Consider the following 25819-nt stretch of genomic DNA (forward strand, 5'->3'; position numbering starts at 1 on the left):
GCAAACGATAAAATTTTGCATCTATCTGTTGTGATTATTGAAAATGTTTAACCAATAAGAAGAAAAAATATTCTCACCAGAATACATGATGATGAGAATGTTACTGATACAAAAATGGAGATGTAAAGTGAAGTATACTGCAAATATTAAAATGTTCGGTAAAGGCTGTTTGCTATGACAGGTAGAGGAAAAAACTCCAAACACATTCTATTTTGGACTCAATATTTTGTTTATTTGCATATATTTTTATATTTCACACCTAGCAACATCTATTTATCATCATTCTTGTGGGGGAAAACTTGACAAAGGCAATTAACTTACATTATATCAGGTATAAATTTGAACTTTACACTGTGAACTCTATGACCGTATTAGTAAGGTCAATCAACATAATGAAAATATAGCATATAACTGCACTGGTCTTTATGATTTTCCACAGAGGTCTAAGGGGGGAAAAAAAAACAAGTTCTAGGTGTGAAGTGATTCCTTATCATTCTTTAAAGAGCCCTGATAGAAAATTAGCATCTCTCTTTATACACAAGAAATGTAAAGAAAGGTAAGAAATTATAAGCTAGAACACAAAACGTCAGGGTTGTACATTATGTTATTATCAACAACAGGCATGGTACAAGATCATGGCAGCGCTAAGATGTTAATAACATATCTGAAAGAGGAAAAGCATTACAGAAGGTTTTCTTTCGGTTGTTTCCTGGGGTGTATCACCATCAGCTGGCTTCGCTGTCAGGAAATCAAACTATTACTCTACTTTGAAATTAAAGCAAATTACACATGTCAGACCTAGATTTAAGGTTTTATTCAAATGATAAAGAAGATGGTTAAGACACAGGTTTAGCTATAAAAGGAAGTCTTTTTTGCTAATCTCTTCCATTACTAAACCAGTTTTTAAGAGAAAGACTTTCATGTACTCCTTATTAGCCATGATAATCAGGCTAAAAACAAAGCAGCAGTCAGTATGAATGTAAAGGAAAATATTAAATCTTTAAAAAGGTGACTTTATGTCTCATAAGTACATCATAATTTCTCAATTACAAATGGATTACATATCAGTGATTACACATTTGTGGCCTGCTATTTATTAAACCAAGGGGCAATTTCATGATGGAGTATCTCACGATTAACTGTCGAAGCAGTTAACTCAGCTTCTAAAAGTGCTCAGGTTTGGAGTTGGAGAGGAGCTTAGATATCTGAGTTGGTTGGTATAATTTCAAGTTACAAAATAGTACCTAAAGAAAAAAAATAGTATTAACTCCCACACCTAGTCCATCATGCATATGTGCATAAGTGTGGGGAAGGTCTCAGAGCTGAAATAGGCATTTAAATTTCACTCTAGAAAAATTCCATAACATCACAGTAAAATAAACATTAGCAGAGACAACTCTGCAATATTTTTTTATTGGTTGAAAGTAAAAGATATTTTCTGAAATGTTACAATTACCAGGTCAAGCCTTCAGAAATGAAGATACTGGCATCTACCAAGATACTAAATGAAATAGAGACCACAAGATAGAACTTATGCAAAATAAGGCATGGATGGGTTCATAGGCAACAACTTTTATATTTGTCACAATTCTTTGTTTTATATTATTACTATATATTTATTACAGTATTTCTAAACACACGTTGAAAAAGGAAAGTAACAATCTCTAGGGTCTTGTAATTTAGACCAAGAGATACCAGAACAAATAAAGTCACCAAATATTTGCCTTAAAAAAAATACTGTATACATTCAACAGAAATAATCAAACATGGACACATGATTCAAATTTGAACTTAAAAGGATTAAATAATTGGCCTGTAAGGCAAAATTCTTTAAAGATGTAATATACAACACTTCAAGGATTCTAGCTGTTCAGATGGCTGGACAATGTAGTCTAGGATCTCTAAAATTTAAAAAATACGTCCCCTTCTACTTTTTAAAGTTTGACATTCATTTTCATAAACCAATACAGAATTTCAGACATCGGACATTCTGGCTAGACAAATATATTTTGAAAAGCTTACACATTACAAGTTCTGGGACGGGGAGCGAGGGAAAGCAAAGCACAGGTCTTCCGCTGCGGGAGCTGAAATCAGATCTCTTCAGTTGGGCAGGTCCAGATTGCGAAGGATGAGGGCCACTCGGTTTGGAATGTACACCTAAATCAACACAGTCGTGTCAGTGCATTTAAAAGAAACACTGGGCTTGATATCGCATCAAAGCGACTTGATATCGTATCGAACATGATGCAGTCCGCATTTGCGTAAATTACAGCTCCCTTAACAATTCTACTGGCTCTGAGGAGGCTCTATTCGACAATTTTGGCATTAAGACTCCTTTAAAACGATCACCGCTAGAGGGCTCCATACGCTTTACAAAACCCGATGCTCCCCAGACAAAAAAAGACAGAAATAGCCTTGGCGGCTCTGGTTCCGAACTGGCAGGTGGTGAAGGCAGGCTGCCCTCCAGTTCACAACGTTAGTCTAGTCAGGTAAATAAAAGTAACATACAGAAGACTGGTCAAGTCAGGACACATTATTGTTCTGGTTAGTATTCTCTCCTGTCATTTTAAGAACAAAACCTTAACGGTCATAGTATAAGGTTATCTTAAGTGGATTTTAGTCCCTGCCCCAATTTAAATCAGTCAAGAGGCTTGCTACCCATTGAAGGTGCAATCCACTTCTTTGCATGCCCTGCAGAGTCCTGACTCAGCTCCTTCTTGAATATGTGCAACTCCCGTCTCAGATATGCTCTTCACTTAACCCTTCACCCTTTACTTCTCCTAGATCCTGAAAAATCCCAACTCCACGGAGAGGTGTTCTTTGACAACTCTAGATCTGATAGTGTCTCCATTTCATTTTCTATCACAGCACCATTTTTCTTTCTATCTGAACATTTAACACAATTTGTAATTGTTTTTTCAAGTTTATGATCAACCCTTCCCACTAGATTATTAGGTTTACCAGGGCAGAGGCCATATGTCTTCATATTTCTAACTTTTAGTAGGTGTCAGTGGACAAAGTAGGTGCCAGTGATGACTAAATAAAAGAATGAAGGAAGGAATAAGTAACTGTGGGATCAATATGTGTATATTTCACAAGATATTAATATACTTGCATCTAAAATAATTTTTATAAAACTGAGAAGTGATTTGAACTGCTTGATGCTTAACTGTGTGCTATTTTACACAGAAGGGATTAATTACTATTAACAAAGCAGACAGTAAAAATAATATTACATATTGCTGTCATCATTGTGATAGTATCTCTCCATTTCTGAATTTGTGAATATTGCACAATTTTCAGTTACTTTAACTGAAAACTTGACCAATGGTTTAAAAAAAAAGAGAAAGGCTTTTATAGTTTAGAACCGAATGAAAGATGAAAAACAAAACAAAACAGAGCTTTAGGGAAAAAAATTAAAGAACAGAACAGCTGATTTTCACTGACAGACCACTGTATGTCCAGTGTATCTCAAGTCAGCAAATGAACACAACGTTTTCCCACAAGGTTGCTGTGATAAAGACATCTTACAGCTGTTTTTAAAAAATCAGATACACCAATACAGTTAGTTTTGAACATTAATGATTAAAGCAGTTTTTAAACGATGGAATTTTGAAAAATTTATATTATGAATGCAATAACTAGAGAACAGTTTTTCTAATCTTGAATTAAAAGTAAGTGACTTAGCACTGTCATCTGAGAAAAATGTCACACAAGCTCACAGTTTACTGGGTTACTCACTGTCTCAGACTGATAGGCAATCCAGTACTTAACCTCCAAAAGATACATATTACATCCTTGTGTTCATTAAGTGTGGGGAACTGTGTATTTCAGTGCCATAATCAGTTTCCCTACAATTTACACATTGTTTTTAATGTCATATAGCTTTTAAACCACATCATGATTTAATGGCTAATATCTCTTCCATTCAATATTTTCTCTTTGACAGTGATAGATAAGCTGTTATAAGATGGGCTCAACAAAAGAAAGCCAGAGCTACCCATGAACAAAGGCAGGACTATACCCAGGGGTCCAGACAGATCTAGTGCAAACTATGGCCTATTTCCACAACGATGCTACAGACTAAAGCAACACAGACCAAAGCCAGAGAGGAGAAATCAAAGAAATCAATAGTCAGATTCAGTCAATTCCCTCTCCAAGTCTTCTCAAAACAGGTATGAATCAAGAGAGAGCAGTTCTGGGACTTCCCTGGCATTTCAGTGGTTAAGACTCTGTACTCCCAAAGCATGGGGTGTGGGTTTGATCTCTGGTCGTGTAACTAAGATGCCACATGTCAGAGTCAAAAAATTAAAAAAAAAAAAAAGAAAAGAAAAGAGAGAGATACCTGTTCTGCCTTATTCTATCTGTTTAGTTCAGCGAATCATAGTAACTAGGTGTAAGTAATCAGTGGGACAGCAGGTTATAATCAGAATGGTTCTGAATTGTTCTATTAAGACCACTCTAAAACTGAAGACTGATCTAAATTTTTTTTAAAAATTCTCAGTAGCATGGGAAACTGAAGAAAAGGATTTCAGGTCCGTTTACTTTAAGAATACCTCTCTGGTATCTTTGACCCTACATGCAGATAAAGAGATTCTGCTTGGCCCGGCTCCTGAGAAGGCAGCTGTCAAGACATGTAAGGCCCAGGACAGAGAGCGCCAGGCCCCCAGTGGGGCAGAGCGATGGGCCAGGACGTTGCCTCGGTCTCGTACCAGATCTTACACCGTTTCGGGATCTACTCTGATTTTATTACCCCATACTGATTTAATTAATGAAATATGAACAACTATAAGCTGATAATTTCGAAGCAATCTTACTCTCTGTGATCTCCGGTATTTTAGCTAGTCCAAATTTAAGAGTAAAACAAAGAGGGTAATGTAAGAACTTCAAGGTTTGCAATAAACGCACTGAATTTCCTCTTTTGGCATTTAATTGTTAAAAAACTGCTCTAAGAGTTCTCTCTAAATGATGCTGGCCATTTTATGTAAGGACTTTTATGATGCCAATTCCAGTCACACTTCAAGGCCGCTTAATACTATCTGCTCAAAAACCATTGGTTGATAATTGTACAATATCATTAACAGGAAAATTGTGTAATTATACTTTTTCACTGCAGTGTTAATTACCAGAATGTGTCCATGTTGCTTCAGAGCCTTGCAGTATAGGCAACAAGAAAAAATTTCCCCAAGCAACAGATTTTTTTCTTAACTATGGCTATTTATGGATTTTGAAATTTTCTTCTTTATTAGGGTTCTGCATATATAAATCAATGTTCTTAGTAGTTAGGAAATGACTACCAATTATACTAAAAGACTTAAGATAATTAGAGCTAATTCTTATGATGTGACAATTACAGACATAAACAATTTGGGGCTCTATAATTTATTGCTAAGTATTGGCTTCTGTAAATCTCAATTTACAATTTTAATTCTATAAATAGTTTTGATTCCTATGGCAAAAGAAATATGAACATATTTTAAGTAGATTTAAATATAACTGCTTATATTTAAATATGAATATTGCATATTTAAGCTTATGTATACAGAAACCATTTAGTATACACATCACAGATAGTATATGCTGATAAACATATTCACCATGCCCATTTACTAGTCACTAAGCCATGAACATTTTGTAGCTAGGATCACATTAAGAACATATGAGACAGTGTAATGTAAAGTCATGAATTTTATTTTTTTCTAGCTGTCTTTGTACTCTGTTCTTCACAAGGAATCAGAATGCCACAACGTAATCTGGTTCATTTATTAAGAGAGTCAAAATGCATGCCATTTACCCAGTTATTTTGACTACATAAGGACTTAATCACTACACAAACTATTACTATGGATTAAAAACAACAACAACAACAACAAAAACTTTGATCACACAACGATCTACTATATTATGCCATCCAAGCAAAGTATTATGTTCTTCTTGGGTCAAAATTGATTTACAAATATTAATTGCACAGTTTTTGAAAACAGGTTATCAAAAATTTGGAAACAGCAAACTTAAAAATAATTTTCAATAAAAATACTTAAAAGGCAAATTTTAAAATGTTCTTATAAATTATAAAATTTAGCAACTGTATAAATCATAGTGAAAACAGCATTTGTTGAAAAGGGCATTAGATCTTAACAATCTACATATATGTCTATCACAAATTATTTTGAAAAATAAGGATGACATAAATAATTTTAATTTTCACATATATCTTTTAATTTATAAAATATTTTCTAAGGAAAAAACATTATAATTCATTATTTTGCATTAGGCTTAAGAGAAAAGTAATCTAGTAAATATTTCTATAATATTTCTATGTAGAAATATATATTTAGAAATATGAAAAAGAGAAAACTTTATGAATTAAAATTGATTTGTTTAAAAAAAAACTAAACATTTTCATAATTCTTGATAGAGCAAAAAAAATTTCCCAACTTTATATTTTCAACACCTACAACTGAGGGGCAATAATAAAGATACATCTATGTCAAACACCCTATTTAAACTAAAAGTCTACCTTTGAATCACCAAATTTAGACTGGAAGTAGACAGATCTATTTCTTAAGATTAAGGAGATTTACTGGCAAAATAACAGATGCTAAAACTATTGCTTTATTCACATTTCACCATTAAGACTACTTAAGTTATTGTAAAGCAATCTAATTTATTTCAGGGTCAATCATCTCTGTTCTTTGATTTGTGCCATGGAGTTTGAATTTATGAATCAGAAAAGAAAAAGGAAGTGCCCTTGCCCCTTCTGGTTTACTGATGACGTTACAGGTTAAATGTAAGTTCCTATATCAGGAGCTAAAATGCAGAGAAACTATTATGCCAAAATGGAGTTTCCAAAAGCTGCCAGTAAAGCAGAATGGAAAAGTTCTGCCTTATAGCTTCTTGGCCTTTGTGAGACACTCCAACCTTAGCATATACATCTCAGCAGCAGTACACACGCAGTTCTCCTCTGGTTTCACAGTTTTAACTGATGGAGCACAAAAAGAAGATGCCGGGGTGGTACCTGCTGAAGCTGCAGCGTGTGTGGCTATTTTAAGATTCCTTTGAGTTCTGTTTGTTGCTATCTTTGAAAACAGATTTGACACTTATTCAGCAGATCCTTTGGATTACTGAGCTTGCAAATTAAGCTTTGGCAAATACAGTGTGCTAGTTGTGATGGACAGAAATTTCCTGGAAAAGTTACATTTTTGTCTCCCCTCCCCTCTTTATTCTAGACATGTGGGAGGCAGAAGTCAGGTCAAATGAGACCTAAAACCTGACTGGATCCCAGCACATTATCGATCAGTTTAATAAAGAGTTCTGTTATAATGAGGCATTCTTATACTGGATGTATATTTGAATCTTCAAAAGATAACTCAGGTAAGAAGGAATTTGTTTTATTGGATTTTCTGGTCTACTGGGGCTCCCTTATTTTATAAAAAAATTATTATATTGCATTAATATAAATTATTCAAAAAATCACAATACCATAATGAATACTATGACTATTTTATGTACCCACACGTTGCTTAAGAAATCATCCCTAACCACCAACCTTTTTTTTTTTAAAATTGTATTGTAGTTAATTTACTGGGTGCCTTATTTCTTACATTAAAACCCAGGATCATTTCATTTGGAATCTAAAGGCTTATTTAAAATGAGTTATTCCTAAAGCACCTGTAGTCATCAAAAACAAGATGCTGCTGCTGGGAAGACAGAACCAATATTTACCTCCTGACCCAGTGGGATCAGAATTCTATTACAGGTAGTGGTTAAGCTTGCTCTATTTCTCATATGCTTGCACGGCTGTATCTCTCTACCTGCTATGGAGACTTATGTGACATTCTCCGTTCCATCAGCTCATTTAGAACTGCACAGTCCATATTTGCAAGATCAATTTAATTAGTGCTTGAAAAGTAATCTCCTGTCTGTGGCTGCCACTGGTTACTTGGCTTGTTTTAATTATGACAGAATATCTTTGCCCTTAAAAAATCAAAAGGATGTCAAGATATTTTCTGCCCAGCCTCAAAGATTGCAAGCCCTCACCTAAGATGATAATTTCTCCAAAGTTGGGAGAATGTCCTCAAAGCATCTAGTGTCTTGGCACACTTAGAATACCTAAATAAATATTAAACAGCCATGACAATAATAATTTTTAAATATATGTACAACAGCATTTTGCAATTTCCTCAAAGTTTGGCTGTGTTAATGAATTTATACCTAAGAATCTCTTGCTATAGGCAGGATACTATTATTAATCCTCACTATACAGACAGGCAAACGCAGGCACAAAAAGGTCAAATTACTCAAGTTCTCATAGCTGGTCTCCATAAATGGCAGACTGGCGACTTAACCCCAAATCCCCTGCCATGACATTTTGTGATCTTTTCCCTGTATTACCAGGCTTCCCTCACCAACACAACCCTCTTTGGCTACATGAACCTTTAGGAAAGTTAGCTATGTAACATGTTTGCTGGCTGAAATTTCAAATTTCTTTCAGTCTATATCAACTGGTTCCAGTCTGGCTTTATCACAACTGGGTGCTGCTTCTCCCTGACTCCTCCTTAGGAGCACGGTCACCTTCCCTAACCCCTCAGGGTTCTCTAACTCTTCGGTTATTTCAGAGCTTTAAGATCATTTTCTCATTCAATTTCAGAAACTATTTTTATCAGTCTTATTTTACATGTCAAAACTGAATGTTCTGACAACCACAGCAAGTATTCCTTGAAGAAATAATCTGCTAGCACCTGTGAGCGCTCCCTCTTGAAAATACATATGAATTTGTATTTCCATCTAAAGCCAAATCAACGTCATCAATAGCAGCACCCTACACACACACTGAGGGTAACATCCAGGTCTCCGAAGGCTCTTGGCTTTGCTCAGAGCTGATATCAACAATTTAATCTTATTCATCCCTGCTCTTTTATTTTATGCTGCTGTCTTTGACATATATAATAGCAGCTTACAAAGTAAGGTGCTGCTACCATCCTGGGAGGTGGGAATACAGTAGCAAAAGGAGGGAGCAAGGGGTACCATACAGATTCGCATGTTTGATATTTATCTAAACTTTTTTTTTTTAATGAGAGAATTAAACAGCAATGATAAAACTATACATTATGGGATACATCTTGGCCTTATATAAGTGAAACAAATCCAAGTCCTCTCCTTGTGAAACCAGCAAACAAAAAAAACTGCAGTGCTGAGACAGACAGGTAGAAGAAGAGGGATGAGAAAGAAAGAGAGAGGGATACGTGACTAGTCATGAAGAGCGAAACATATATAATGCAGATGTGGACTTGGCCATCAACGAAGAATTTCTCCACCTATGCAGAATTTCTAAATTCTACATTGCAATTTTTTTACTGAAATATAGTTTCAGGTGTATGACATGATTCAAATTTTTTATATATTATACTCCATTAATAGTTATTATAAAATATTGGCTATATTTTCTGTGCTGTACAACATATCTGTGCAGCTTATTTACTTCATAAATAGTATTTTGTACTTCTTAATCCCTAAGTCTGTCCTGTTGCTACCCTTTCCTTATCCCCACTGGTAACCACTAGCTTGTTCTTTATATCTATGACTCTATTTCTGTTTTGTTATATTCACTTGTTTATTTTTTAGACTCCACATGTAAGTGATGACAAATAGTATCTGTCTTTCTCTAACTTCTTTCATTAAGCATAATACCTTCCAGATCCATCCATACTGCTGTAAATGGCAAAATTTTATTCTACGTTTTTAAAAAGAAATTGAATTTAGTAGTTTAAAGCAGTATCCTGTCATTGTGTCAACCTCACAAAGTAAAATTTTGTTAACATAAAACAACACTCTCCTCAGTAATACAAAGAAACCAGAGAATTTTATAACTAGAATGAATTCACAGTCTTTAATGACTACATGAAAGAAAAAAAAATGTATACATAGATTCTTTTAAGGTGTTTAAAATGAAACTTTGATAGTCCATAACACAGAAAGCTGCAAGAAGAAAGTAAATTGTTGTAGGAAAATTAGAAATATAATAGAAAGAAAGCCAAAACCTGCCTTCCTCTTATGTCTTGAGAAATAATTTTTAATCCTATTAATATTCAAATTTCCCCAACTGTCTGCTAAATATCCTTTATTATTTGTTTCTCCAAAACCCAGTGAGTCCAGCACCACACATTGCCTCTATTTTCTTCGTGCGATCAATACCCCTTCCCTACCCCCTGCCTTGTGTCCATGTTGCTGACTTGCTGAAGAGTTGTTTCCTTGGACAAAAAGGCATTGCTCTGAAAATACAGAATAAATTTAAATGAAATGAAAATACCTTAAAATCTTACTTACCAAAAGAGAACAGGGACAGTTATTATGTTCAAAAGGTTCAGAGAAGAATTCGGTATTGTGGTCCAGTCTCTTGTGTCCTCCGTATTCTGCTGCATCTGAATCGAGCACAATTTTGTACGTATAGCTCTTAAGGAATCACAACAGTTTAGGAGTTGAATGAGACATTATATAATATGTCTGAGACAGGATTTAGTAGCGAGTATTCGGAACATTGTTAAATGATGATTTGTGCTATGTTCTCTTTTCTTCTCTACTATTTCAGTTTCTCATGTTTGAAAGGGCTTTATAGGCTATCTAGTCCACACACCCACGGGACCTTTGTTATCCTTTTATCACAGCTTGGCACAAGATCATCTATACCTATTAGTGAAGAGTCTACTTTCTTCTTCGTGCAACCAGTTCCATTTTTTAGAAATTCTTCTCCATGTTGAGCAGAATTTTGATTTTCTGAAAACTTTTTCCACCCAGAAAAGCCATAAAGAATAAATTCAAAATACAGTAGCTTTCAAATATTTAATAATAGCTATGCTATCTCCATTGGTCCTCTACATATATTACTAAATACTTATTAAACAGAATCTGAGAACCTTCAATGATTTCTCATTTGATATGGCTGTTTCTCTTTTCCCATCTCTGAATTCATTCTAGTTTGCTAGATCCTGGTTGACAAAGTGAGGAATACAGAAGTGAACTAAGGGTCCACATGTGTTCTGAAGATTGAGCACCCTTGGTTACAGACACATGCTTCTATTAATGCACAAGATCATGTAAACATACTATCCATTATGCCACAGAATTCATGTTGTAATCATGTGATCTGCTACAATTTAATACCCAATTTTTCACAGTGAACTGTTTGTATGGTAGTAGTAATGCATTTATTTAACTTATACGTGATTGTTTAACATATATGCAGAGTACATCATAAGAAATGCTGGGCTGGATGAAGCACAAGCTAGAATCAAGATTGCCGGGAGAAATATCAATAACCTCAGATATGCAGATGACACCACCCTTATGGCAGAGAGTGAAGAACTAAAGAGCCTCTTGATGAAAGTGAAAGAGGAGAGTGAAAAAGTTGGTTTAAAGCTCAGCATTCAGAAAACAAAGATCATAGTGTCCAGTCCCATCACTTCATGGCAAATAGATGGAGAAACAGTTGGAAACAGTGGCAGACTTTATTTTTTTGGGCTCTAAAATCACTGCAGGTGGTGACTGCAGCCATGAAATTAAAAGATGCTTGCTCCTTGGAAGGAAAGTTATGACCAACCTAGACAGCATATTAAAAAGAAGAGACATTACTTTGCCAACAAAGGTCCATCTAGTCAAGGCTATGGTTTTTCCAGTGGTCATGTATGGATGTGACAGTTGGACTATAAAGAAAGCTGAGCGCAGAAGGATTGATGCTTTTCAATTGTGGTGTTGGAGAAAACTCTTGAGAGTCCGTTGGACTGCAAGGAGATCCAACCAGTCCATCCTAAAGGAAATCAATCCTGAATATTCATTGGAAGGACTGATGCTGAAGCTGAAATGCCAATACTTTGGCTACCTGATGCGAAGAGCTGACTCATTGGAAAAGACCATGATGCTGGGAAAGATTGAAGGCAGGAGGACAAGGGGATGACAGAAGATTAGATGGTTGGATGGCACCACCAACTCAATGGACATGAGTTTGAGTAAACTCCTGGAGTTGGTGACGGACAGGGAGGCCTGGAGTGCTGCAGTCCATAGAGTCGCAGAGTCAGACACGACTGAGTGACTGAATTGAACTGAACTGAGTATTGTATTTGTAACAAAACAACAGCTATGGTTCCTATGTTCAAATTTATAATCAGAAAGTCTAGAAATTATACTTGGTTAAAAAAATCTACAAGTAAATATACATGGATACTTAGAAATTTAAGTTTCTTCTAGTTTAAGGAGGGAGACAGACGGGTGCCTAGGTGCTTTGCATTTTCCTGGTATTTAATCTCAGAAATGTTTGTATATTTTTCTTACAGCAAAAGCTATCACATTAAAAGTACAGGGGGGTTAAAAAGTTATGACTATCATTTTCATTCCTAGACCTTTGTTTAAGAGATGCAGATGGTTGCACCATAGGAATTTTGCTGGGAGTAGTGACACCATTTCAGTCAATCCAGGTCAATATACTCTAATGCAAATCTAGACTAACAATCAGCATGTTAATGAACTTAAAGCAGAGGGAGAGGGACAAATACTGAGTTCAAAAGCTGACTACAGGCCACAAGCACGTTCTAACCATACTCACGTGATTTGAGCATGTGATTTATTTACTGGAGAAATATGGACAGGATAGTGAGAACAAATCATTAGAGACACGGTAAATAAATGAAGCCCTCTGGTATGAAAGGAACTACTAAAAGAGAAGCTTAGCTTTTGTTCTTCATCCTAGTTCATTAATTACTTGCACAAATCTTCAAAAAGCATTAAACGAAAACAAAAAGAGTCCAATACAGTTTAGAGAATAAAGACCTAGAATCCATTCTGCAACACCTTCAGAAATACATCCATTCAGAAATACTTTATCAATTATTAAGTTATTGGTTAACAACATAGATTATTGGTACTAGTGACTGAAGGAAGGAAGTATATTGTGAAAAGCACTGATTCCCAACCTGTGGGTGGATGATCACTGGCCATTGTGTTATCATAAGAGTCTCACAGAATGAGTAATTACCTTATTATAAGGGACTGGGATTCTATATATACCTGTGTGAAGACTAAATTATGTGCTCTTATACCCATTTGGTACTTTTTTTCAAAGAATGTGCACTTTTTTGATTAATATGACATAGAGGTTTTCAAAAGTCACAGAATTTATAGTAAGTTTTTTGCCTATATATTTTCTCAATGAAGGATACTGAAAGAGCAATTGTTATATAAGGATCAATATATTTTTGACATTGAAAGGGACCATCACACTGAAAATGGTAAGAATCTACTCACTTAATGGATATAATTTATAGCTATAAAGGAAAAGCCATAAAGTTTCAAAACATCAGTTTAGACCTATTTCTCTGATCTATAATTTAAAGAAAAAAATTCTGCCATGGCTACTTTTGGAATTACCCAGCCCTGTATCTATATTACCCAGGGACTACAATAACTTCCTTTAGAAAACACGACCCTTAATTCCAGAAATTCCAACAATTTAAAACACTAGATTAAAAAGTAATGATTGTGACAGAGCTTTATAATTGTAAATTACTATATTACTTAAGAACCAGGAAACCAGAGAAATGCAAATCAAAACCTCAATGAGGTACCATTACACGCCAGTCAGGATGGCTGCTATCCAAAAGTCTACAAACAATAAATGCTGGAGAGGGTGTGGAGAAAAGGGAACCCTCTTACACTGTTGGTGGGAATGCAAACTAGTACAGCCACTATGGAGAACAGTGTGGAGATTCCTTAAAAAACTGGAAATAGAACTGCCATATGACCCAGCAATCCCACTCCTGGGCATACACACCAAGGAAACCAGATCTGAAAGAGACACATGCACCCCAATGTTCATCACAGCACTGTTTAGAACAGCCAGGACATGGAAGCAACCTAGATGCCCATCAGCAGATGAATGGATAAGAAAACTGTGGTACATATACACCATGGAATATTACTCAGTCATTAAAAAGAATACATTTGAATCAGTTCTAATCAGATGTATGAAACTGGAGCCCATTATACAGAGTGAAGTAAGCCAGAAAGATAAACACCAACACAGTATACTAATGCATATATATGGGATTTAGAAAGATGGTAACGATAACCCTATATGCAAGACAGAAAAAGAGACACAGATGTATAGAACAGACTTTTGGACTCTATGGGAGAAGGCGAGGGTGGGATGATCTGAGAGAACAGCATTGAAACATGTATACTATCAAGGGTGAAACAGATTGCCAGTCCAGGTTGGATGCATGAGACAAGTGCTCAGGCCTGGTGCACTGGGAAGACCCAGAAGGATGGGATGGAGAGGGAGGTGGGAGGGGGTTCAGGATGTGGAACACATGTAACTCCATGGCTGATTCATGTCAATGTATGACAAAAACCACTACAATATTGTAAAGTAATTAGCCTCTATTAATAAAAACAGGAACCAGGAAATCCCATCTTTTAGGAATGCTGCTTAGAATAGACATTTCTAAAAGGGTTATCTGGGCAACTGGATTTTTGCTTCTCTCTCCTCTCATTCAGGCATTCCCTCACTCCCTCTTTCCCATGTACATGTGGACACACACAGATCACACACGTGGCGTGGGACCCACACAGCACCAACACCCCTAGAGAGCCCTGCCCCGTCTGCCAGTGAAGAATATCCCTCTGAAAATATAACTCAGAGCTAGTTTACCCTTAAACTGTCTTCTTCATAGGATTTCCAATTCCACAGTAGATAAATTTAGCAGGACATCTCAGCACCTCCACGTTTCTTTTATTCATAGCTGCCTCCCTCCATCTAGCAGAGTGCCTTCTCATTATAGCTTTTCAGTACATCTCTGAAACTGATATTCAGGATGACAATTCTGATTCATGAAGAAAGGCCAAATTACACGTCTTGTATTTTATATTAGAGGAACGTAGAAGAAATTATTTTTCCCATTCACTTAATAAATACACACAACGTAGGAGGCTCTGTGCAAGATATTAAAAAAAATGACTAAGATGTAGTTTTAGTTTATGTGCAACTCATAGCCTGTTAAGGGGAGATTAGAAACACATATGAATGTCCATAAATAAAGCAGAAGGCAATATTCAGTGAGAGGTACAGCCAAGGAGAGAAGGTAGGATTGACAGTTAGAAACAAAAAGCTTTGAAGGCTGGCTAGGCTGTTCAGATTTATTTTATAATTAAGTGTGAGAATGTTGAAGCTTTGTGAGAAAGGTTATGCTAATCAAAAACAAACAAACAAAATTAACCTGAAGGTTAAGGGTAGAATAGAATGAACAGTTAACAGAATGAATAGAATGAATAGTTAAGGGAATAGACTAAGTCAGAAAAACTGGCCAGGAATCTAACAGTGGTCCATGGATAGTAGCATGGTTAAACTTGGATAGTACAAATGGAGAGACATACATATACCACTGAATTTTTTTTTTTTTTGTATGTACAACTGATGGTACTCAAATGGGAAACTGATGCCCAATTTGAGGAAACACTTAGAAGGGGAAGAGTTGTGCCCAAAGACACACAGTAAGTTTTGTGGTAGAGCTGGGATGTAGACAGAGTAAAACGTAGACTTAATTTACCCTACTCTCCACAAGTGGATGCCTGTTTTATGCCAAGAATCAGGCAGAGTGGTTTTTTTTTTTTGGCAGTTTCTTTGTTTAATTCCGATTTTGAGATTCTAAGCATAAAGAGGCTGGAATGAACATGGCTTGAAGAATAAAAATAAGAAAAATAGATAAAGTGATATCTTAGTGTTTAATTAAGTTTAAAAGATTATTAGTGCTAAAGGACTGTAGTTCTTACCGTTACTTAAGGAGTCTGAATATCAGAGGTTTGTTGCATTTGTTCTAGATCAATTTCTTGCTCAGTTGGTTCATTTGATCTGTTGTTTGGGGTATACAAAATGTACTTTGCTCAATTTGGGAAAATACAGCAGGGAAAAGAATTATAAAAATTTTATGGAGATGTTTTAAAAGGAGATCAAATAGATTCCTATTCATTGGGATAGCATTTTAAAATATTTTGATTCCTTCTTATTTTAAATTCAAGAGCTTCCTAAGTATTTGATATATCTATCAACAGGTTGAAGTCAATAAGAAGTTTTAAGCATTATTTTATAATCTATGTCCTTAAATTTGAACCAAGGAAGAGCCATGTTCTGAAGACCTGTACTAACAAGATTAAAGAACAGTGAAGGCATGAAGACTCTTATATTCAATGGCTCTTCAAATACTTCAAAAGCTGCTGTGTTTGCTCAGCCACTTGATAAAGTGTCTGTTCAAAGTATAAGGATTTTGATGTAAGAAGTACTATCATTTATACCATTCTGCACTAAACTCACTTCACTCCTGCTGATGAAACTAGGGAAATTTATGGCAAGGTACAAACCCTGAGGTTTCAGACTGAGTGACAATAAAAGGGGTTCTCTAGTGAGTAGATGACCATAAAGATGGCAAAGCTGGTAGGTTACCATATATCTTTAAATCTAGGACACCATCGATTTTAAGATGAATTATTTTATACGACTGCACTAAAAAGAAAAATATCACTACCATGCCAATCACTGTAAAATATATCCCAGTTGATGACATGTTAAAAATATACACTTAGAACATATGAATTTGGTGTGCTATTTTCAGATATGACTCTTTAATCAACCCACCCATGGTATTATGATTACAATAACTTTTGGAAGTTAAGCGACCCTAGGAGAGATAATGTATTATCCAAGGCAGAAAACATTAGGTACAAAATTCTAAGGAACTGTAAAGAAACATCTGGTAATCTAAGAACAGGTGGTAGAAAATAAAAATAATTTCATGTTTTCAACAGTCTAAAGATAACTAGCCAGCACAAGACTTGCCTCAGTGTTCTAACATAATGTTCCTACTTTTATGCTCTATAAATTGAATTTAATTTATTGCCAGCCACAATTCACAAATCTTGTATAGCATGCTGGCTGTATAGCATCTCAAATAGATCTGCCCCTCTATTTCATAAACATACTTAAATTATACCTCATTTATTGTCTTGAACTATAGACCAGGTCATAAATGACAACCTTTAGTTGCTCTCTCTGGTCTCTTTCCAAATACAGGAGCAAAAACTAGTGATGTGCTGCTGTATATTTTATGGATGTATATGTGTTAGAGCGAGGCAGGTGCATGTGTGTGTCTGATTTAGGCATTTCTGTCTTTAGCTTTGTCAACTAGAATATATAGCCACTTAGAAATTCACCACTGGAAATAAGTTTTGATATTTTCATTATTTGTTTGAAACCATTTTATGGCTGTGGGCACTTATGAGTATATTACTTTCAATAGACAATATCCATTTAGCTTCTTTTCTCTACCTAACTTTAGTTGTAAAAAAAACTCCTACAATATTACAATAGTTCTAAAATAAAATTAAAACAGAGGGTAATATAAAAATAAATAGGAAATTTACTACTGAATAGAGCCAAAGTATATTTTAAATTATAATGAAAGGTAAATGGAGCTTCCCTTTAAGGGTACAATATATTTTTTTAAAGTTCTTATTAGTTTACATTAAAATTTTATTGTCTTTGCAAAAAGGAACAAATTCAATATATGAGCTATATATGAATTCAAGTCTGTGAACACTGTCTTCATTACAAGTTTAAATGACAACCACATGTTCTAATTAAGTGCAAAACAGAAGTATCTTTATAGTATAGTTTAGGATGTGCTTCTTTCATGAACAGGTTTCTGACTTTAGCCTAAAAAATAAATTCTAGTCCATGCAAACTTACTTCCTTAATTATACATTCTTAGAAACTGTACAGTGCAGAATAGCAATGAAACAAACTCAAAGGAGGAGGGGCTCAAATATAATCTACCACATTAATTAATGGATTGATATGCTTTTTGAAATGCATTTTCACGCAAATTATTAGTTTATTCTTAGGCATGCTTAATGACACACATCAGTAACAGCAAATCAAATGATAATATAAAATATTGAGCACTACATTTTTCTCTATGCAAATAAGAATATTATTCCAAATACTTTACAGAATTCTTTGACTAACCTAATTAGGAACTTTTCTTTGTCCTAGAAGATTATATAATTGAACTAAAAAATGTCATCTTTTCTCAGTAACTCAAGAAAAGAAAATAACAAAAAAATATGGTCAGACTTATAGACTAACTACCCTCTAAAATTGTTGTTTTTTGCCTGTGCCATTAAGGATTACCCAAGGGTAGTGGTTTAGTTGCTACATCCTATCCAACTCTTGGGACTCCATGGATGGTAGCTCACCAGACTCCTCTGTCCATGGGGTTTCCCAGGCAAGAATACTGGAGTGGGTTGCCATTTCCTTCTCTAGGGGATCTTCCCGACCCAGGGATTGAACCCCCGGTCTCTTGCACTGTAAGCAGATTCTTTACAAACTGAGGTACCAAGGAAGCCCCAAGGATTATCCAAAGAACTTATAAATTCAATTATTTGATGAAGAAATATCAGCTAGTGAGAAATGCAAAAGAGAAACACAACAGATTTTTATACATCTTTCAAACACATGCTTTCTCATCAAAATGAGTTTTGACAATGCAGATGCAACATTTTTTACAAATATATTGTGCTTTTGAACTCAATTTTAACATAGGCTGTAAAGAAACATCTTCACTCAAACTTGTGTTAATACAGCCTTTAATTGAGTTCTATGCAATATAAATAAAGGGAGAAGATCATTGGAAACTTCAAAATTCCTGAAAAATAATGAGAACTGCAAGCATAAGTAAGCATCATCTAAGCCATTTAATGCAGGCAGACAAGAATAGGAGAAAGCCTCCTACAGCAGTAAAATACAGTGGGTGCATGGCTTTGGGGTCCAACAATTCCATTCTAGTCTGAGTTCTTAATTACCAACCGTATGTCTTCCAGCAAGTTACTGAATCTCCTTAAGGCTAAGTTTCTCATTGTTAAAATTGGGATAATATATCAGAGGGTTACTGTGAGGATTCACAGAAACAGTGTACATCAAGTGCTTAATAGAGTGCCTAGCATTGGGAAAAGTGCCCAAGTTATTAGCTGCTCTTTATATTATTATTATTATTGTTCTTGGCCCTGGACCATTTGAACTGCTAGTTCAAGTGATGAAAATGTAAAAGTATGTCAACTTACTCTCTTCCTTTTTAATCCAATTTGGCCTTTTCTTTCTTTCTGACCTTTATTTCCCTTCCTCTCCCCCATGACTTTATTCTCACTAGGATCTAAATAATTTCCCTGTTATTTAAAAAGATGGAACACTGAAGCTTAACTGGACAGTACCTTGGCCTCTTTGAGGACTACACTTAAAATTTTTATTTTATTTTTTTAATGCACCTCATGCTTTTGAGAAAGACTGAGAAGACTACTGTGAACATCCTAACTGAAAATTAAACACTTCCCTGGTGGCTCAGGTGGTAAAGAATCTGCCTGCAATGCAGGAGACCTGGGTTCGATCCCTGGGTTAGGAAGATCCCCTGGAGGGTGGGATTCTTGCTTGGAGAATTGCATGCCCACAGGAGTCTGGTGGGTTACAGTCCTTGGGGTCTCAAAGAGTCAGACACGACTGAGCAAGTAAACACGCAACACACCCTCTTGCATTTGCCCCAATTTTTCAACATAGCATTATCCACTTTTATCATCCTATAAATTTAATTATTATATTTTTTCTCTTTCTTTAATTTAAATAAATCTCTATAAGGGAGTTGTCCTTCCCTACCTACCCCTCCTCCCCTCTACCTAGGACCTGGATTAATACCTAACACATTTACTGAGTGGATCTTCTTCGCATTATTTTCCTATTGCATTCTCCACCCTGGGTTTTGATCTACGTGTGCTTTTGCTAAACTTTAAGAAATAATTTAATACTCCTTTGGGTCATAAAAAAACAACCCTGAGTCTTCTCCCTTGTCTTATCTGCACAGATCTGTACAATATAACTTCTAACACAATGCCACTTCATTATCTATAAAGTTTTACTTGAGACCTTTTAAAAGACTTATTTTCTTTCTTTTTGGAACAGTCACAGTTAAACAAATGCATGTTAGCTTGAAGCAATTAGTTCTCAAGTGAATAACTGATTGGTATGAGCCCTGGAGATAGACACTTTATCTAATTCTTAGTTGAAGTGGGTAAATGATTACATGTTCACTAAAGCTGACATATACTCAAAGACTTGTATTATCAACCTGACTGGTGAGCTTTCTTTATACAGATGACTGAACTTAAGTGTTGAATATCACAGTAACTTGTGAAAACCATAAATATACACATATATATGTACATTATATATATATATATATATATATATATATATATATATAAAATTTGGCAAGGCCAGGATATGCACTTAGGTATAATATTTTCTATCACTCTACCACCATCTTCCAGTTAAAATCTGCAAAGTAAATGAACATTAAAATACTTAACCATTTGAAGGCTGATTCATTTAGTGCTGGTAGCAGAAACATCCTTCTGATATATTTGAAGTCAGAACTTATTAGCAGTAGTGAATCATCAGTATATTGGTGCACACCAGTATTCTTGTGAGGGAAATCCCTTGGACAGAGGAGCCTGTTGTGCTCAGTCCATGGGATCATAAGACTCAGACATGTCTTAGTGACTAAGAACCACCACTACCATAGTCAATATATATGCTTCTTTGTATTTTAACTTTTAAGACCAAATAGAAAATCTAACACCTTAGGGCTTACCTGATGCTTCAGAAAGGTAAATAAGGGGCTGAGCTAGCTTCCCTTGAGAAAGTGTCAAGCAAAGCCTACCGGAGTTTGTGTATGTGTGTGTGTATGTGGCCAAACATGCATCATTATGCCCAGTCATCCCTGAGCACTTCTGGGCACATAGCCCATGCCTATCAAAATTTTCCCTAGGTTAAGCATTGTGAGAGGAAAGGTTCAAAGTAAACATTTCTCCATAGGCATCAAAAACATTGAGTGAAAGAGCTATAAACTCACATTATGTGACTGTTAATATATGTATTTTCTAGGGGTATAATAAATCTAGTATAGTACTTTACAAGCATCTATAAACCCATCATATTGGTTTAACCTTACTAAGCAGACATGGAAAAGAATTACACATGGAAAGAGTAATCTGCTGAGTTGTTTTTGCAAAGTGCATTTTTGTACAGTTAAAAAAAAAATCAACCAGTGTTTTGGCTGTGATAGTCAAACATAAAGATAACTTACAAATTGAGTAAAAACTGTGGCACATTTTGAATCAAATCCTATGTAGACTTAATTATTAATTTTTATAGTTATTTAACAAGTATTGCATTTTAAAGGTCAGTTTTCATTACAATCCCAAAGAAGGGTGATGCCAAAGATTATTCAAACTACCGCACAGTTGCGCTCATTTAACATGCTAAGGTAATGCTCAAAAATCTGCAAGTGAGGCCTCAAGAACATACGGACTGAGAACTTCAGATGTACAAGCTGAATTTAGAAATGGCAGAGGAATCAGAGGTCAAATTGCCAACATCCACTGGATCATAGGAAAAGCAAGAGGATTCAAAAATAAAAGATCTACTTCTGCTTCATTGATTATGTGAAAGTCTTTGACTAAGTGAATCACAACAAATTGCAGAAAATTTTGAAAGAGAATTTTTTCTGAGAAATATTCCTAAGAAATCTGTATGCAGGTCAAGGAACAACAGCTAGAACTGGACATGAAACTATGGACTGGTTCCAAATTGGGAAAGGAGTACGTCAAGCCTGTATACTGTTACCCTGCTTATTTAACTTCGATACAGAGTACAACATGCAAAATGCTTGGCTCGATGAAGCACAAGCTGGAATCAAGATTGCTGGGAGAAATATCAATAACCTCAGATATGCAGGTGATTCCACCCTTATGGGAGAAAGTGAAGAACTAAAGAGTCTCTTGATGAAAGTGAGAGAGGAGAGTGTAAAAGCTGGCTTCAAACTCAGCATTCAAATAAATAAGATCATGGCATTTGGTCCCATCACTTCATGCAAGTAGATTGGGAAACAATGGAAACAGTGACAGACTTTATTTTCTTGGGCTCCAAAATCACTGCAGATGGTGACTGCAGCCATGAAATTAAAAGACGCTTGATCACTGGAAGAAAAGTTATGACAAACCTAGACACCATATTAAAAAGCAGACACAGTAAAGGTCTGTCTAGTCAAAGCTATGGCTTTTCCACTAGTCATGTATGGATGTGAGAGGTGGACCATAAAGAAGGCTGAGCACCAAAGAACTGATGCTTTCGAACTGCGGTGTTAGAGAAGACTCTTAAGTCCCACTGGAAAGCAAGGAGATCTAACCAGTCAATCCTAAAGAAAATGAGTCCTGAATATTTGTTGGAAGGGCTGATGCTGAAGTTCCAATACTTTGGCCACCTAATGTGAAGACTGGACTCACTGGAGAAGACCCTAATGCTGGAAAATTTTGAAGTCAGGAAGAGAAGGGGGCAACAGAGGGTGCGATGGCCTCATCGACTCAATGGACACAAGTTTGAAAAAACTCTGGGAGATAGTGAAGGTCAGGGAAGCCGGGTGTGCTGCAGTCCATGGGGTTGCAAAGAGTCAGACACGACTGAGTGACTGAACAGCAAAGTAATAAGAGCATATTTCTCAATGTTTACAAATATGAGACCCAGAAATACCTACTATCATACATGATACATGAGCTTCTGTGAGATAAAAATTTTAGGGTAAGAGAATAAATTGAAGAAAGGAATATTTCAGAATCAGAAAAGAATGCTACCAGCATAGAAACTTATTTCCCTTTTGTTTTCCTTAACTAGACAAAAAGGAAGAGGGTTAGAAGCAAAAGTAGTGGAGTGAAAATTGACTCTTCCTAAACAATAAAGGGGACTTCCTTCGTGGTACAGTGGTAAAGATGTGCCAGAAAATGCAGGAGACCCAAGACGTGGGTTTGACCCCTGGGTCGGGAAGATTCCCTGGAACAGGAAATGACAACCCACTCCAGTATTCTTGCCTGGAAAATTCAATGGACAGAGGAGCCTGGAGGGTGGGCTAAGTCCATAGGGTTGCAAAGAGTCAGACATGACTCAAGTGACTAAGCACACAAACACAAAAATAATAAAGAGCTTATCAGGAAAAACTACAGTAATGGTTATAATTTTACAAACAGAAAATAATTTTGTTTCAATTAGTGATCCTATAATAAACATTTATTGCCTGCCAATAAAAGGTAATGGGGCTTCTCTTGTGGCTCAGTGGTAAAGAATCTGCCTGCAATGCAGGAGATGCGGGTTCAATTCCTTGGTCGGGAAGATCCTCTGGAGAAGGAAATGGCAACCTCTTCCAGTATTCGTGGCTGGGAAATCCCGTGGACAGAGGAGCCTGGTAGGCTACAGTCCACAGAGTCGCAGAGTTGGACATGACTTAGCGACTCAAAAACAATGAAAGGTAATATGACTGTACTTAAGTTATACATTCATTAATTAAATAATTTTACTTGATAACAGCTAAAGAATGCTTTCCTTATTCAACAGTTCATATCGTGTAAGTACCAAGAATATCAATAAGTTTCACAGATAAATTTCACAAATAAAATAGGAACTAGGCATTTTTCCATTATTAGGGTAAAATACCACATTAATAGAATCAGAAATGGTTCTTACACAGGGTTATAACTGAAACCACTGTTTCTGAGAATACATTGTTCATGGTTTTACTTTTTCCACTTTTCTCTGGAAAAAGATAACTTTCTTTTGGCTATAGCATCCATTTATCCTTACGAGCCTTTAAATAGTTATAGGGAACCAGTAATTATATCATGGATTAATTTTAAGAAATCTTGTGGAATACTCAAGGTACCATTTTCACATTTAAATGAAACACCGAGCCCTTAGTTTGACCCTGTGAGATTCTGAGTTAGAAAAGATTAATAGAAAATGGTGAAAATAAAAACATCTCACTTACAGAAGATCCAAGCAGCTTTCTCGTAGGCAGGAGATATTCAGTGGAAAAAAAAGGGGGTGGGGTTAATTCCTACAGAGACCCAGAAGGAAAAGGTAAATTCACATTCAGTATTACATATTTATTGTAGATAATGAATGCTCTATTTAAAAAACAATGTCATCAGATATAAAGGTGATAAATATAATTTATTTTTCAAAACAGAAGAGAACAATCTGTTCTGGACTGATTAAATAAAAGACTATTTAAAAAGAAAGCTAGATATGAAATCTTTCAGGCCAATGTTTCATTTTGGCTTTCCTTCCATTAGAGTCTGCAATGCTATTCTATAGGAAAGGAAAAAAAATTTACTAAATGAGATAGTAAGTGTAAAGCGTTTATAACATGCAAAATGTAATAAGTTTGGAATAGATGGTAGATCTTATTATGAAAGTCTGTTCAGCAAGTATTCTGACAGCAGACTCCACAATTTTAAATTCTAAAAAAAACATGATGTATGTTATTTATAATGTTTTATCAATTTTTTTCTTTCTACCATTTAATTAAATATCTGTTCTAAGGGTAAAGTAATGGTTATAGAAATCTTTGTGTTTTAATTAATGAATTTTAAACAACTTCAGGACTTTTCCACCTTTAGAGAGTCCTATCCTCCATCTATCTATCCATCTGTCCATTCATCCGTCTATCTATCCATCATCCCACCAACTGCCCATTTCTCTCTTTATCATCATCTATCCATCTATCCATCCATTCATCCTTCCATCAACAATTTAGTTTTATGTTTGTCTCATACATTTCAAGTAAAAATATAATTGCTAATATGCAGGAAAGAGAGACACTCAGTTTTACCAAGTATCTTGGAGTCAATTTCCATATAATAATACCTGACTATTCATTGGAAGGACTGATGCTGGAGCTGAAGCACCAACACTTTGGTCACCTGATGCAAAGAACTGACTCATTGGAAAAGACCCTGATGCTGGGAAAGACTGAAGACAGGAGGAGAAGGGGACGGCAGAGGACGAGATGGTTGGATGGCAATACTGACTCAATGGACATGCATTTGAGCAAGCTCCGGGAGTTGGTGATGGACAGGGAAGCCTGATGTGCTGCAGTCCATGGGGTCACAAAGAGTCAGACATGACAGAGCGACTGCACTGAATACCTCCTTTCACAAACTGGTAAAAATAATTATGCTAGGAACAAATGCTTTCCCCTCATTAGTGATACAACTAGGAGGGGAGCATGTACTGTTTTTATAGGATGTGATAGTATTTCTGATTTCATTATTCCCCAGAAGGACAAGAAACAGAGAAGAGAAATCTTGACTGAGCTATTTATTGTTCGATGAATTTCTGGAACCAGAGGAGACCATCACGGAGCAATTGAGCTATGTACCAAAAACAGAAACGGTGCTGAGTGTCTCAGAAGCACTGAGACACTGAACAGCCCTCAGTTACTAAAAAATCTAAAAACATATGTGTGTGGTAAGGGCTTGCTTATTATTCACCACTGCCTATAGTCTTATGAATATATATTAAGCCAATCTTAACGTGTTACATCAGTTACAAAATATTTTTCTTACTTTGTGATTCATCCCAAATTTCTAAGTAGAGAAATGAAGCTAAATCATAGGTTCTTTATTGCCAGTGGAGGTGGGGGCACACATTTGTCATTATCATTAAATCTCAGGGATTTCTGGACAGGGTTTAACAATGAAAAATTACAGAAAGTACCTCTCGGTAATGTTTAGAAGTATCACTTTCATCTTGAAACTAGAGAAGGTGAACCAAGGCCATGAGTATACATCCATAGTGAAGCTATCGAAACAAAAGAGGGACGTAAATATAGCACTGTTAGTAGGA

The 25819-nt window shown here is 35.7% G+C and overlaps 1 protein-coding gene across 1 annotated transcript in view; it reads right to left on the reverse strand.

The window, feature by feature from the left end:
* Window positions 1-210: 210 nt before the first annotated feature.
* The window catches only part of GBE1 (1,4-alpha-glucan branching enzyme 1), a 290909-nt gene continuing 265300 nt past the window's right edge, over window positions 211-25819 (reverse strand). The window contains exons 15-16 of the mRNA XM_043448921.1: window positions 10327-10444; window positions 211-2157 (exon numbers count right to left, since the gene is read on the reverse strand). Of these exons, the coding sequence (XP_043304856.1) occupies window positions 2101-2157; window positions 10327-10444 (175 nt within the window). The 3' untranslated portion in view covers window positions 211-2100. The remainder of the gene's footprint in view (window positions 2158-10326; window positions 10445-25819) is intronic.

This window comes from Cervus canadensis, chromosome 27, assembly GCF_019320065.1.
Source record: "Cervus canadensis isolate Bull #8, Minnesota chromosome 27, ASM1932006v1, whole genome shotgun sequence".
Taxonomy (NCBI): Eukaryota; Metazoa; Chordata; class Mammalia; order Artiodactyla; family Cervidae; genus Cervus; species Cervus canadensis.